General features: G+C 48.2%; 1 protein-coding gene across 1 annotated transcript in view; it reads left to right on the forward strand.

Annotated features, from left to right (window-relative positions):
• The first annotated feature begins 1,508 nt into the window (after nucleotides 1–1,508).
• The window catches only part of EHD3 (EH domain containing 3), a 30,175-nt gene continuing 15,511 nt past the window's right edge, over nucleotides 1,509–16,172 (forward strand). Inside the window, exons 1-3 of the mRNA XM_030498972.1 lie at nucleotides 1,509–2,187; nucleotides 8,864–9,040; nucleotides 13,939–14,036. Of these exons, the coding sequence (XP_030354832.1) occupies nucleotides 1,961–2,187; nucleotides 8,864–9,040; nucleotides 13,939–14,036 (502 nt within the window). The 5' untranslated portion in view covers nucleotides 1,509–1,960. The remainder of the gene's footprint in view (nucleotides 2,188–8,863; nucleotides 9,041–13,938; nucleotides 14,037–16,172) is intronic.

The following is a 16,172-nucleotide window of genomic DNA, read 5'->3' on the forward strand; positions in this document are numbered from 1 at the left end:
GGTATGCGTATTTATGATTAGCACAACTTAACGATTAACATATACCCTCGTCTTTTAAACACGGGACAAGCGTGGCTCTCGCGTACCTGTAGCAGTCAGCTCCTACAGCTTGCACACCAGAAACCTTGCTTTCCTCCCCCATTCATTGTGCTCAGGAAGAGCATCAAGGTGGCCTGGGGAGATTTACAATCAAAGGCTTCCTGGCCTGACCTTTCCTCAGCTCTGAGGATATCACAAGTAAGCACCAAAGAGACTCCATATATAGCTGTAGAAATACCAGAATGGCATTGGAGCAGTGCAGTCCTTAAATGGCAAAACTAGCTAGAAGATGAAAGTGATTTTTTCCTACAAAATGAGGAATACTTGCCAAAACACATTGATTTCTATGGGGTCTTTCATTTTCAGGAGTTTTCACTGGAAAAGGAGTCATTACATTCTTAAAAGCCAAAAATCTCAACTTGTAAAACTAAAGAAAAGAGGGAAATGAGTCTTCGGGAGGTTTCAAAACATTAATCCCACTTTCAGACCAGCTTTAGGCACTGGCAGGAAAGCAGAGAAGCCTGACCTTCAGCAAATACAGTCAGCTTGCAATTCTCCTCCAGAAAACCAGTCCCTGGAGCCATCGCTTGCACCTCACGGGTCAGGCTGTACCACAGAACACATAGGAACAGGAATAGCCAGAAAAATGGCAGCAACCAGATGCACAGAAAGGGACCTGGATTGTATCCAGGCACATAGGGATGCATTCATCTCTGGATGTCCCCCCAAATCCATGAGAAACAACCGCATTTAATTCACCTCTGCTTACGCAAGGCCGGGCTCCTCCCGTCTGCAAACAGCTGGGAAAGGGCAGGCGCCTGCCACACGGTGGGACTGCTTCCAACACTGCTTCTTGCCACATCTTGCATCCCTGCTGGAGCAACTCGAGGGAAAAAGCCGTTTGGAGATGTTATAGGAAAAACTCCCTGCTCTGTCCCAGATGCTCAGTGGTGAAGAGGAGAGCCCAGCAGCAGGGTGTTATGGCTGATGGCCGGCCCTGGGGACACGCTGTGGGCCACTGCTGCAAAACCCATTCAGGCTTTGGCCCCAGCGCTGCAGCCTTCGCTCGGCAGCTGTCCTGTCAGCACTAATTGCTGGAGGAATAAAGGAGCGCAGGCAGCAGCTAATTTGCCTGTCTCATCTGCTTAAATGGTGAACTCCTCTGGGCACAGCCAGCCTCATCTCTGCGAGCACCTGAGAAGCGAGGTGCAGCAGCAGCACAGCCGAGTCATTGGGGAAGGGGGTTGGGGAAGGACTAGGGTCCCAGTTTGAGGTGGCGGCGTTCAAAACCAGCGCAATCCCTGTCAAATTTGCACAAGAAGGGGTTTATTTTACAGGGAGGTGAGAAAAGGGAATAAAATGGCGGCCGGGCTGCAACCCCCCGTCTCGGCCCCCAGGAGGCGCTCCCGCCTCAAGATGGCGCCGCCCAGCGCGGCTTCACCCACCGGGGAGAACGGGCGGCGCCTGCCAGGACCCGCCGGCTTCCGGCGCCGGCCCATTTCCTGCAGGGCAGCTCTTAACCGCCGCCCGCCGCGCTCGGAGGGCGCTGCCGCCGCCGCCCGCCCCGCCTCCGCGGCATGCCCACGCCGGGAGCCGGCGGCGCGAAGGGAAGGCGGCGTGCGCGGCTCAGCCGAGGCTGCGAGGAGCAGCGGCGCGTTTAGCCTCCCGCGGCCATCGGTCCCTGGCGGAGAGCGCCCGTGTGCGGGTCGCGTAACGGAAGGCGGCCCTCGAGGGTGGGCGTTGGAAGGGAGCGAGGCCTGCCGGGTCACCCCTCCGCTCCCGGGCGGAGCGGGCATGCGGGGATAGCCCGCCCCGCAGCCAGCCCAGCCAGCGGCAGCTCTTTCCGCCCCCCGCCCCAGGCCCGCCGCCCCCCGGCCCAGCATTGGTGGTCGCTGCGGAGCTGGCTTCAGGCGGCCCCAAGATGTTCAGCTGGTTGGGCACCGATGACCGCCGGAGGAAGGATCCCGAGGTGTTCCAGACGGTCAGCGAGGGCCTGAAGAAGCTCTACAAAACCAAGCTGCTCCCTCTGGAAGAGCACTACAAGTTCCATGAGTTCCACTCACCTGCGCTGGAGGATGCCGACTTCGACAACAAGCCCATGGTGCTCCTCGTGGGGCAGTACTCCACTGGGAAGACCACCTTCATCAGGTAAATCCCCACTGCCTGACTCCCTCTCTCCTGGCACACCTTTAGCGCCGATGGGCCGTGGTGGGGCTGCTCTGCTACCCGTGCTACACCCCGACCCTTCTATTCCTCCCTTTGTGCCCCCCGGTCCTAACAACGGCTTTCCCCTCTACTCAAACTCTGGGAGTGTTTCTTCGCTAGGACGGGGTTGTGTGAGATGTCCCATGGAACACGGATGTGGCAAATGTGGGGTAGGAATGCAGGCAGGGCAAGTGAGTCACTTGGGGCCCCCTTGTCCGTTCAAAGTGCAAAGGCTCTGGGAAGCCTGGTGCAGGGTATCCCTGAGACTGCTCGGGCCAGGGTAACCCCCCTCTGGCAGCCATTGTTTTCAGCTTTTGGGTGGTGGGACGGCCTATGGCACGTAGGAAATGGTCTCTTGTGTCTGCCTGCCTCTGCACCATGCCCAGAGGCAATGTGCAGAACCTAGTTTGAGTAGCATGTGTGCGCAAGAGAGACCTGCCCATCTCCAGGGCTCCAACAGTAAGCTGTGTTTTAACTCTGTCTTCGCGCTGCTGAGATGCTGGGAGCAGTAAGTTCATTCCTGACTGTAAAGAAAGGGCAGCTGCCAGCAGCAGGTTTAATGTGAAGCTGTGGAAGAGAGGGTTAAACTTTTCCAGCCAGACTTGGTTGCAGGGATCTCTGTTCAGCCATGCTGCTAGTTGAACTTGCAGCAGCTTTTCTCTTGGGATCATAGCTGAAGCTGCACTGTCTGTGTTTCCTATGTGATTCATAAGCTTAGCATTAAATTCCAGCCTTTCTCTGGTGTGGTTGTGTTGAAATCTGTGGAATTACCCCAGTGTCAATCTGGACACAAGCCACAAGCAGCCAGCCGTTTGTGCTGCCAGTATTTCTTGGTGGAGGAGGGAGCTGTGGAGAGTAGAGGGAGGTGAATCAAATTGACTGTACCTGTTAGGGAGTGACCTTGAGAAATGCAGGGGGGCACAGGGCGCTGTGTGCTGTAATATTCCTGCTGCTTAATGTTCCAGCCAGGAGCCAAGAAAAGAATGCATTTTTGCTACCTTGTCACACACCTGGCAAACAAAGTTTAAGAGTAAAAAGGCTTTTTTCATGTGAGCAAGTCAGGTAGATGGTAAAGAGGCATGAGAGAGGCTAGCTAGCATAGCTATCTGGTTCCACCCCAGATCTTTCTTCTGTGACTTGGTACCAAACCTATTCGATAGGTGCTTTCTGTCCTCTGGGTTACTGACACTCAGAGCAGAACTTCACCCGAACACAAGGAGGTTGCTGAACATCCATTCCTGAGGTTGCTGGCTGTGCAGCTAGAGCATCTCTTCCTAATGCATCTGCCTGGATTGCCAGCATCAGCATTTCCCTGCAGTCTCACCTGCATGCTCTTGTTAGCAGAGACTTCCTGCCTTTGCCCCTCTCTGTTCAGTAGAGCCCTTTTTTTCCTATAAGCCTGAGAGCCTTCTGCAAGAAGTTCAGGTGTCTGAGGCATGTTGCAGGCATCCCACTCATGTGGCATGGCCCCCAACCCCTTTGCTCTGCTGTCAGCAAGCTTATCTGAGTTGCTCTGACCACTGCATTTCCTTCATGCTTGTGTCCTCTCAGCCTTCTCTGTGCACAGCGCTGGGATGAGCCTACCCAGAGACTATGGTCAAGCAGAAGTGACCAAGAGCTTCCACTTCACAGGAGTGCAAAATGGACCTGACCTTGCCTTACAGGAAGGCAGAGCTGCCTTCTGTGTAAAATAATGCATAAGAAGGTGAAAGTTGAGAACTCCTGGAGAACCCCAGGGCCTCTAACAGTAGGAGGCATGTGAGGGTTGTTCCTTCACTGTGTTCCCAACTGACCAAAGGCAGGAGGTGCCAGAAAACTGAATACTGCTTGTGATAGGCTTTCAGTGTGAACTTGCAGGCACTGGTCACTAGAGAACTGGGGTAAGCACCAGATTAGTATCCAGAGTTATTGTGGGAAGGCGAGTGGGAGCTAAAACAGAGCAGGGAGGAGTTAAAGGGTACTGGGGGAGGAAGTGGGAGGGGAGACCACCATTATGTCTGGGCAATAGAGTGAAGCAAGAAGCAGCCACTGGACATCTCTTCCATAATCTTGTCAGGATGGGGGATAATTAGTATTATCCTTATGTACCCATTCCACTCTTACATTGCATCCTGCTTGTACAGCAATGCAATTCAGGAAAATGACTTAGTGTCACTAAGCACTTGTGTAGAATGAACTCAAGCCCAGTTCACTGGTAAAGGATCTTAGTCACCTACCTGAGGCGGGTTTGTCTCCCAAACATCTTTCCTTGTTCTTGGGGAATCTGAGGTGAAACAAGGAAGAGATGCAAGGCTTTGAAGCACCAAAGCTGCGGCATGTTGCAGTGAGGCTGCTCTCTTGTAGGGAACTGATGGCAGAAAAAAGGCAGTCAAGGTCAGCAGTGAGAAACATTCCTAGAGGCCGAGGTGGGAAGAAGGTGAGTTGTGTGGGAGAAAGCCAGTGGGGCAAGGCCAGAGCACAGCTTCTTTTCAGTGGAACCAGGCTGTTGTTCTTCCCTGCTTTCAGGGACACAGAGAACTGAGCCTTATTTTGCTATGTGAAAGATGTATTGTCATTAACTGCAGCTTTTCCATTCTTGCTTTATCCTCTCTTCTTGCTCACTCCCATTTCTTTCCTCAGCATATGTTTGGCTGAGGCTTTTCTGCAGTGCCAGGGTCTGAAAGACCATGATGGGGAGGACATGGCAACCTACCTGAGAGTATCTGACAGCCGTAGCAGGATGTCACTGGAGCCTGCCTTTATAATGTTATTGCTTTTTATGTTTCCTGTAAGAGGGTGGGAGTGCAGGACAGAACATTAGTCTCCTAATTAACTGAGATTCTGTGGTCTTTTCTAAAAATAATCCTGGCTTCTGTCCAGCTATCCTGCTAATAAAATAAACAAGCCTGCCAGAGCCCTACTAGCTGTCAACATGGCTTGCTTTTCTGGTGTAGCCACCCCTTCCTGCTCCAGCTAATCATTTACACGTCCTGGCCTCTCCAGACTGTTTGTTACAGGCTATATGCAGAGCTCTGGTGTGACCTCCCCATGTGGCCCTGAACCTTTCATCTCTGCCTGCACCAGGCAGTTGTCACCATTTCCTCCTGCTCTGCCCTTCTTCCCTTTCCCACTCCGCATCACCTCTGCCACCACACACAGCAGCATCCTGCATGGTTCCTGCATGACTCATCACAGGCAGGCAGCCCCTTCCCCCACATCCTGTGGCATTCCTGCCCAGAGAGCCAGGGATCTCCTCCCCTGGCTCCTGTGCTGCTCCAAACCCACCTCAGGTACCCTAAGCCATGCTGCCACTGCAGCTTTCCTGCCCTTGTCCCTCACCAGGATCAGGGACAGGCCCGAAATGGGGAAAACAGTGTGATGTTCCTGGTTACATACTAACTAAGTCCACACACTTCAAAAAGCAGATTGGTCATTAATCAAGAAAAGAAAAATTCACCTCTTGGCTGGCAGTCTCTGCAGGCTTCCCCAGCTGGGCTGAGGTCACTCCCGCAGGCCCTTGAAGGTGTTCAGCAGCTCAGAGTAAGGCATGCTGCCCTGGGAGGGGAAATTGCTTGCTGTTCATGGGTGTTTTCCACAGATACTGTTTGCTTTTCTCTCCCAGAAATCCCCGCAAATGTGACAATGGCATGTGTTCTCTAGCTTGCCTCTGCTAGCAGAGGCAGACTGTGTCACTGCCTAGCAGAAGTGCCTTCCCCCCCACCTCAGACAGTGTCAATAAATCCCCTTGTATTTGTCCTGTGTACAATGAGATTCTTGTGCTGCAGACACCCTGCTGCACAATGTACCCAAGTCTCCCAGAGAAGCCTTACTTAAAATAGATGCTATGATACTAGGCAGTGCAGATCTTCATCTCTCTGATTTCATACCACTTGTTGCACATTAAGTCAATTAATAGTGGCTTGTAGCTACTTCTGTATGAGTGCTTTTGGTTTTTGTTTTGTTTTTAAATCTTGTACAAGAAAAAATAACCACAGAAATACTTTGAAACATACCTAAGTGGAGCTGTGATAAAATTCTCTCAAGCAGCCTTCCTGGAGGAGGAGTGCTGCTATTATATGCAGGACTTTCGCTTAGACTTTGTCATTTATAGAAAAGCTTCCGAGAAACAACCCCCCCAGGGTTTTTTGTCCTGTTGCTCAACAGCTGTCATGTTACATGTGCATCTCAAACCTGTAGGAAAACAAGCAGGTTATTGTTATGGCAAGGCTGTGACCTGGAATTGGGAGTAAGGGGTGTTTCCTAAAAGCTCTCCACTTGTTGCATCTGAAAATTGTTACCACAACCTGTTTCCTCTCTAGTATTTGGAAGAGAAGAACACAGACTTATTTCTGTGGATTCAGTGAATGCCCATCTGTGTATCACTCTTAAATATGTTATGTCAGACCAAAAGCAGGAGCAGGGGAAAGCCAATAGCAGTGACTAGCATTGCAGCGATGTCTATCAGGGGCTAACATTTCTTAATTGCCATCTAGGAGAAATGAGTTTAGTTTCCAGAGTCTGGCCAAGTGCCTTCTAACCTAGCAAATAGCTGTCTCAGTGTAAAGAGCCTTCCGGGGAATGGAGCCAAGAACATTCATATGATAGTCTACAGAGCCCTTGGTGGGAGAAAAGTGGCTCCTCCTTGTTCTCTGCTGCTTCAAGCTAGAGAAAAGTTACTGTGGCTGCCAGGAAGGTGTATTGTGATCACCAGCCAGGGAGGTGGCACATACCAGGTTAGCTGGTCTCTGCTTTTGTTAAATAATGACCTAGGAAAGTAGGAAAGTTCAAGGAACCCCTGCATAGGATTTGGGTAGATAGGATGTATCCACCCTAGTGGAGGACGTCAGAGTGCTGTTCCCTTCCTGGACTCCTTCCTGGATTATTTCAGTTTTTTGGGAACTGCTAAGCAGTTGCTGTTTCATGTTAGAGTTGCTCCCATTAACAAAAGTCACTTCTGGTGATGTTCTGGTGAGCACAGGACTTTTGCCTTTCATCCAAAGTGTTTTCCAAAAATACGTGATAAAATGTATCCAATAAAGGAAGTGGTCAGCTTCTAGGGGAATTATGGATATCATTGCCTGCAGGAAGAATAACTCCAGCATTCTCTTCATTAATGTGTACCAAGCCAGATAAGTAGCAGTGACTTGCAGTATGTCCTGGTTGGTTTACCTCTAGATCCAATTGATTTGGACTTGCCCATTGGGAACTGAAGATGCATTTGCTGATATAGTGTCAATAAATAGCCCTGCTGAACAAGCACAATTTTTTGTTGTTCTTAAGCACTGATGGTGGTTACCTCTGTTAAAATGAGGGTGAAAACAGGAACCCTCAGAAAGTTATCACAAGCCTACATGCCAGTGGTCCTGTAGTCCCTCACATAGGAATCTGCTCTCTCTGATAAGACCCACCTGAGTGAACCAGTGCTAGTTGATAAACATACTGGTCTCAATCATGAAAAACCCTCAGCCCTTCTACAGTTTACTTTTCCCACATTCCCTGAATGTACTTTATCATCACAGCGATTCTGTATCTTTCTGCTTTCTACCTACTAAAGATTAGGTCAAAGTAACAGAAGTGTCAGCTCACTGTTGACAAGCAACAACACAGTAGAATATGAACTTTCATAACCTAGCAATCATTATGTTCTTCATGTAACAATCCAGAGCTTATCCCCAGGTCGGGTAGTCCAACACCATCCAATACTGAGGCCTACCTTTTGCAAGCCATATGCACACAGTGGTCTCAGTTTTCAGGACAGGACCAGCATGTGGGATGCTTTCTGCACCCACAAACACAGACCTGCCTCAGTGATGGCATTTGGCTCCTTCATGAGCCAAAGGGAACTGTCCCTATGCACACCACTGACCCACCCTGAACTTGGCAGGGTAAGTCAGGATGTGCTGCCAGCATCATATTCACAGTCCTACAGCACCATTCCCTGAAATTTGCCAAACTGTACCTTCAGAGAAGCTGCCAGAGGCTGAGAAAATCATAAGGGATTCTGTAGTCTACTGCTCTGTTGAGGTTGATAACAAACATTGGGATATACTCTGCCACCCACATGCTTATGCTCAATATGCTTGAGCAGTTCGTAATGCAGACCTATAGCTGCATTGCAGAAGTATATAGGAAGGGAGATCTGAGTCTTCAACAGTCAAGTTCAGGAGAAGCTGGCATATGAGCAGCTGATTTGGATGGGGGGCTAAGCGCATTAGTTGGATGAGTTGGGTGAAATGAGCAGCAGTGGAGTAATTGATATTGGCACTGAAGGCCAGTAAGGTTTGAGGATTAACTCTGTGATTGCAGTGAACTGCTGGTTTTACTTTGCTGTGCTAAGTCTGTTCCAAATGTCTTGAGGATTAAAATACACAGAATGATCAAACATGATGAGACTCTCTTCCCAGCAGCTATAATCATTTCAATTTCTTAATCCACCTGAAGTAAGAAAGCTTTAAATGGGGAGGTCCTGAGTAGAAAAGCTACCAAGACATTTATCAAACGATTCAGTGACAGTGCTAAAAATAGCTTCAGAAGGATCCATACTCTCGAGCTTCGTAATTACACTGCAATCCCCAGTACAACTCATTTAGGACTTAGGCAGCTCATGTCTCATGTCCACACCCTGTTTCTTCACCTACAGGTACCTGCTGGAGCAGGATTTCCCAGGGATGAGGATTGGACCAGAGCCTACAACTGACTCCTTTATAGCAGTTATGCAAGGAGATGTGGAAGGAATCGTTCCTGGGAACGCGTTGGTGGTGGATCCCAAGAAACCTTTCAGGAAACTCAACGCCTTTGGCAATGCCTTTTTGAACAGGTCAGTACCCAAGAACGTAGTTGTTCTGGAGAATAAAGCTAGGACCTACGGAGCAGTAGCTAGCAATTTAAAGGGATAAGGTGTTACACTATTCCTTTTTCCCCATTTGCATAGCTGATTCAAAGCCATTCCAGTACTCCCAGGTCCACCTAAGTTACTCACTGCAGATTAACAAATTCGGGTGAGATGAACCTTCATTTTACTTGAACAAACAAAACCAAAACTACAGCACAGCCTGTTAAGCTCATCCTGTAGGAGCGTAGAGGTAAATCTCTTTAGTATACTTCGCTCTACCTTACTTTTATATTCCTAGCTTCTTCCACTCTGCAGTCAGTTCAGTTCCCTGAAACTGAACAATCTCACCAGTCACAGCTTCTGAAGTCAGGAGAGAAGTGGAATTGGCACAAAATGCACATCTTAGCGTTTTTAATTTTTAAACATTGCTTGAATGTCCCCTTGGAACAAACCTAGGACCTCTCCATTCTGATGCCTTATACATATAACCTTAGGTGCAAGCTGATGTCAGCTGTAATGTTTTTCCTGTAAAAAACCAAAACCCATAGCAGGGGCTTAGACTGTGGCTCTGCAACATGACGAATGTAACCTTTCCATTCTCTAGACCTAGCCCAACTATCCTGAGTTTTGGATGTAGGCCTTGCAGGAAGCCAGCAGCACACACCCATATCCTAGATGAGCACAAGCTGTGCTACAGCAGGCAGATGGGAACAAACTGACTACACCCCTCATCACCACCTCCCCTGCTAACACAGTGTGGGAGACATTGCAAACATGGCAGCTGCTCAGCCAACCAACCAGGAAAGCTGGCTTTTGGCTCCTTTTCTAACTTCCAAGCTTAGAGAGGATCTATCCAGAGAGTGCAGCATCTCCAGCCAGCATTGACCACAGCAGTGTTGCAGGCTGCAGCGAGGCAGGGAAGGAGCCTGCAGGGAAGCCTGGGGAGAGGCTTGATGAGAGAGGAGAGACCTAGCTGGAGTCACTACTATGCAGAGAACCTCACAGTGCCTCAGACGGCAATCTCTGATCACAACGCAGGCTCATCATTCAAATACATGAACATGGTTTGGCACTAGGGGGACTTTTTCAATATGTTATAGGACCCAGAACATCTGTATCTGGCCAACAGTTAGGTCAGGTGACTGTTCCCTCCCTGCACCAGAAGAGGAAGGTGGTTTGCCCTGAGAAAATAACAGGCCTTGTGCGTGGAGTGCAGAGATAGCAATGAAGAGAACATCATTCAGAGGAGCTCTGCTGATAGCCAGGAACAGCCACAGCTGGCAGACAGTCCACTGAGAGGAGAAGCAACATTAGGAGAAAGGAGGCCAGACATGAAAGGTAAAAAAAGCAAACATTCCTGAACTGGCCTGATTGATGGTTCTTGAATGCAGTTTGCTCCTAATACAGCAAGGGATCTCTGCATCCATTAGCCTAGTTCACTTTATCATGCTGTGGTCTTGTTACTCTCCTCCTATTCCTTCTCCTGTGAAGACAGCAGGTCAGAGGGACAGCAGTGATTCAACAGAAGTGCAGTCCTGCTTGCAATGCAGGGATTAGCCACAACAACTAATTAGCACCTTTTCTGCTGACAGATAGAAAAAGGGGGGGTAACAGTTTCTAAACTGGCAGAGGAAGACACTCTAAGGGGGACCAGCTCAGCAGTGTGAGCATCACAGCACTGAAGATGCAGATGGTAATATCCAGCTAATTAGGAAACTAAGTGCATGGAAGAATTGACTCAGAGCCAGAAATTTAGCAGATGTAAGACAGGGTGCACCCACTGGACTGGATCAAGCCACCAAACTTAACTCCTGTTGTGGGCCTGGCTTCTTGGCAAGAGACAGTGCAAAGATGTCTCTGCCTTGCACATATCTTGTTGCTGTTATGTGTATGCTAAGGCACCGACCTCAGCTAGAAGGCTGTGAGCAGGAAATTTGGAGAAGGGAGATAATCTCCAGGAGCCACCCCTCTAAACTGAGATAAGAGAGCAACCATGGGCAAGTTTGCTTCACCCAGGGATGGTTAAAGGTAACAGTTGACTATGGGGTCTGGTGGAAAGGAACAGAGCAGCACAAGGCCATAGCATTCACACAGACCATGCTTGTCTCAGCTGAGAGGTGGCAGCCCTCAGCACTGTGTCCTGTGAGGTATGGAGCCTGCTGCTCCAGGGGAAGCTAAGTGGAGGAGCAGGAGGAGTGAGCATCCAGCCTCTGCTGCTACTCCCTTTCCTGGCAGAGGCTGGGATCTGCTGCCTTCCAGGAAGCAAGGGAAGAGTGGTACAGGCAGGATTTGGCTGGGAGACAGCAGCTAATTGTGCTGCTCAGAGCCTGTCTCCTCCCTCCCTTCATTCCCAAGAGATGAAGTGCCTGCCCATATCTTCCTGGCTAAAGGCAGAGGTAGGGCTGACAAGCTGCCCAGGGCGGAAAAGAGGATAGCAGCTCTGCAGTACCCTGTCGCTTGTTTGCCTCTCCTTGCCCCAGGTGGTTCCTGGCTATTGTAAGAAGAGCTTGTTTTCCTCACTCCAACTCTGCTGGCAATACCCCAGCTCTGGAGGGATCCCAGCAGAGAGATTACAGGTTACACCTAATTATCAGGAGGACTTAGTTGGCACCAGGGGCCTGGAGCAAAATCAGGAATCTCAGCCATTACTTTCGTATCACATTGGCTTGGTTGCAAGATTCCTCCTACCCCCAAAGACTGTCTTGGGAAGCTAAGGTGGAGTCAGTCCTGCTTTTGCGCTGTCAACAACAGGAGGCATCATGGTTAACAGGTTCCTCTTTCAGCCCCACGCTCTGCCTGTAGAGGTAGTGGAAGTCTAGTTTGGCACCACATTCTTCCCTTCATATGGCCCCAGACAGAATTAGGTCATGCTCCCTGAGGTCCTGCAGTTCTGCTTGGACAGCAGGAAGGCAGCAGGCTTAACCTTGCCAACAGAGCCAGAAAGCACTCACTCATGCTGGCCTCTGACCTTATATCTGAAATCTCCCATGGAGTACTTTCCCTAGAGAAACTGGTAGAAAATCCCCTTGCCTGAGCCATTTAATACTAGACCGTAAAGAACGCTCTGGTCCGTAGCAATGGAGAGCAAACCTGGGCTGGCAGGACAGGGGAATAACATGACCTCTGGAGCCTTTTGTTCTCTGCTGCTGTGCCTGGCGCTCAGCAGGAGAATCAAGCCAGCCCCCTGCTTCTACATGAGGTGTTGCACATTCAGAAATGCTGCCTGTTGCCACCTGCTAAGCTGTAGATACAGGACTGAGGCTGTAATATGTGGTCTGAAATAGCCGAATAGCTTATTCGTCTAACCCATAATGATTCACTCCTGTCAGAATCTTGGAGTCATACAAGCAGAAAAATTGGGGTGAGGTTGTAGCATAGCTTGGAGGGGTTCACAGATGCAGGGACTTCAGCAGAAGTGGCCACTCAAAGTGCTGCAGGGCTCTGTCTGCCTTGACTGCATCTTTGTGCCAATCCCCATCCTGTGGTTCTGCTTCCTCCCACAGTAACATGTTTTTACGCATGGATGTCACACCACCCTATTAATATACATGTATACATACACACACGTTTATAACTGCCTGGAATGCCATCACAAAAAGCCTATCCATGAAATGCTACCAGGAGCCACATAAATGGATAGGCTTTTATCGTCCTTTGCTGTTACCAGCAACTGAAATAGATGAGCTGCAACCCACTAAGAACAAGCACAAGTTACTCTTTATAGGCAATGATTTGCATAGACACAAGGTGGGGAACAACTAGCTAAAGAGCGATTATGCAGAAATAGAGCTGCAGAGTGGGGAGGAGTGAATTACAAACTGAATGTAAGTCAACAGTGTCACACTGCTGTTAAAAAAAGCAAACATCTTACTGAGATATATAAACAGGACTGTCATGTGGAAGAGATAAGGAGCAATCCATCCACTCTGTTCACTGCTCGCAAGGTCACAGCTGGAGCAACATATCAGATTGGGGCATCATGCCTGAAGAAATATGTGAAGCAGTTTGAGGACCGAAAAGAAAGGTGCAAGGGTCTTCAGGGATTTAGAAATGAGCTGGAAAGGCAGCTACAGAGAACTGAAAGAGATGAGGGGGAAACCCACAAAAAACACCACTCTTCAGAGGAAAGACTGAAGGGAGACAGGATGACAATAGCATGATGACAAGAGAGGAAAATAAATCATTTTCCACATCTGCTGTGTTTGAGACTGAAAGGCATTGTAGCATGGGAGGTTTAGATTACACATTAAGAAAAAGAGGGTTTGCTCTAAGGATAATTAAATAATGTAGTAGACTCCCAGCAAATGGTGAGTCTGCATTGTTATGGATTTGAAGAACACTTTAGACAAACATCTGATTAATCCTGCCTTGAGGCAGGAGGATAGACTAAGCAACTTCTTGAGATCTCATCCTGCCTATGCTTTAGGATTTCCATGGTGCAAGAACAGAACACTTTTTCTGTTGAAGACCAGATTTGAAAGAGAACAAAACTTAAAACATTGTTGATTTATTTCTAAACTAGTTTTATTTGAGTTCAGGAGTCTGCAAAGGGATGATTAAGTGAAGAAAAACAAATACCACTTTCTGCTAAAATCTAAAAAGTAAATGAAAACATTTGGATTTCCACATTTTCATAAATAATTCACAGTTTGGGAGCCTGTCTTAGATCATGACTGAGACCCATGTTCCAGAAGCAGCAAAATAGCCAGAGAAAGTGCCAAGTTTTGGCTTGTCTCTCATTTCTTTAAATCAACAACAGCTCCAAGCTCAAACTGAAGACTTGCAAGTGACATGAAAGCCTGGCTTGTCCCATGCTGCCTGTGATGCTCAACACATCATAAATAGCCTTTGCTTTTATTTTAAGCACATTTATTTTCACACAGGTTTGTTTGTGCCCAGCTACCGAATCCCGTGTTAGAGAGCATCAGTGTCATTGATACGCCAGGAATCCTTTCTGGAGAAAAACAGAGAATTAGCAGAGGTAAGTCCCAAGTTCAGTTATTTTCCACATGAGAGTAGTAAAAACCAAAGGGTTTCTGTGTGAGTTTCACCTCAACCTGTGCAAGCTGTAGACAGAAACACTAGTAGAAGCCTCTCAGAGATACAGCATGACTTTGCAAGTCAAGTCCAAAGGGACATTGATAATCTGCTATAGAGAATGTAAATGGTTTCAGGGAAGGTTGCTGACAAGGTCAGCAGTACCTGTGTCACAGTCCAATATTTCCCAGTGGAACAGATTTCCATCAGAAAGAGTCAATTAATACCTATCTGCTTTGCAGAAACACTTGCTTTCAGTGACTTATTGATGAGCCGTAGGCAAGGCTCCCATGGCAATCAATCTGGTTTCTTTCCAGTTGACCTCCTGGCAGGTTTCTTGCACTGTCCAGTCTTCTAGGTTTAGCACAGGACTGGATTGGTCTTAAGAGCCACTCATACCCAGGTTCCTCATTGCAGTGGGGAATCTGGAGATCTTGGACACTCTAAATGGATCTGATGACTAGCACAGAGTGTCTTACTGAACTTCCGAGTATCTCAGGCTGACCTCCTGCGGTGGGGAAAAATCTCAAAACCTAACATCTGTAGTCACTTATTACTCTCTAAGGTAATAGTGGCATAGTTCACATTTCTTGCAGGTTCCTTAGACAAAGCCAGTAGCTGTGCATCATCTCACTGGAAGAAAGCCAAGAGTAGTAATCACAGCCTTCAGGTTGGAGAAGATTAATTCTCATTCACGCTGCCGATTAAGAATGCACAATTAAGTTTCAACAGCACAGGCTCTACCCCAAGTTCTAAAGCCTTTCCCATATTCCGATGTTCTGTCCCATAAGGTTTCTGATGACTCATGCCTTTCCCACTTCTATAAGACTCCTTTGCATTGAAATTGTTCTTGGAAACTTCCTTTTTGCTTTTAATTGTACAGAGCCAGGTCTCGTTTGTTTTACTGGAATTTTCCACCACAGAGACCTTAGCTAAAGAAGCATCAGTAGAGCTATAAAGGACAGCTAGAGTTAGTTGAAAACTCACATTAAGTTTTTTTAACATGGCTCTCTGCACTGCTAGGGGATAAAAATTCCTTCCAGGCAGTCTACAAAAAGTAGCAAGATGCACAAGCCTTCAGAAGGTTGAAAAACATGGTGTGCAAACATTCCTTCCTTCAGCAAAAAGTGTGCCCAGGTGGCCAAGAATGCCAATAGTATCTTGGCTTGGCTAGGAGGAGTAAGGAAGATATAATCCGCCTGTGCTCAGCACTGGTGAGGCTGCGCGTCAAGTACTATGTTCAGTTCTGGGCCTCTCACTACAACAAAGACACTGGTCCCAAGGAGGGCAACAGAGCTGGAGAAGGCTCCACAGCACAAGTCTTATGAGGAGTGACAGAGGTAACTGGGGTTGTTTAGCCTGGAGGAAAAGAGGCTGAGGGGAGACCTTATCACTCTCTACAATACAGGAGGTTGTAGCAAGGTGGGTGTCAGTCTCTTCTCCCAAGTAAAAAGTAATAGGGCAAGAGGAAGTAGCCTCAAGTTGTGCCAGGGAAGGTTTAGATTGGATGTTAGGAAAGATTTCTCCACCAGAGGGATGGTCAAGCATTGGGACAGGCTGCCCAGGGCAGTGGTGGAGCTGCCATCCCTGAGGTATTTAAAAGATGCTTAGGGACGTGGTTTAGGGGTGGACTTGGCAGTGCTGGGTTAACAGTTGGACTCAATGATCTTAAAGGTCTTTTCCAACCTAAACAATTCTACGATTCCCACAGCTACTCTGTCTAGTAAATGCCAGAAATGTTGATGCACAGCTGTTAAGCTAGGAAAGTCAGTGGTGCACTTTGACCCAAGCCAGTAATGCCTCTCCAAACATCTGGGAACAACTGGGGGAACATTCCTCATAAGCAGAGAAGGCTAAAGGGGAGTCTTAATTCTCTAAGCTTTTGCATGCTATACCTACTTGTAGGACTGCCTCAGCACATGGGGCAAGTTCTTCCTGGACAATTTTTCTGCCCTTAGTGCAATTAAGTGCTTGTGCATTGGCACTGTGACTAGCATGTGGTCATTCCACCCTTTTGCCAGGAGGCAAGAACTCTAGATGGAGCACAACCGCCTTCTGCTCATCCTACCATCCCAGGAAT

This window comes from Strigops habroptila, chromosome 10, assembly GCF_004027225.2.
Source record: "Strigops habroptila isolate Jane chromosome 10, bStrHab1.2.pri, whole genome shotgun sequence".
Taxonomy (NCBI): Eukaryota; Metazoa; Chordata; class Aves; order Psittaciformes; family Psittacidae; genus Strigops; species Strigops habroptila.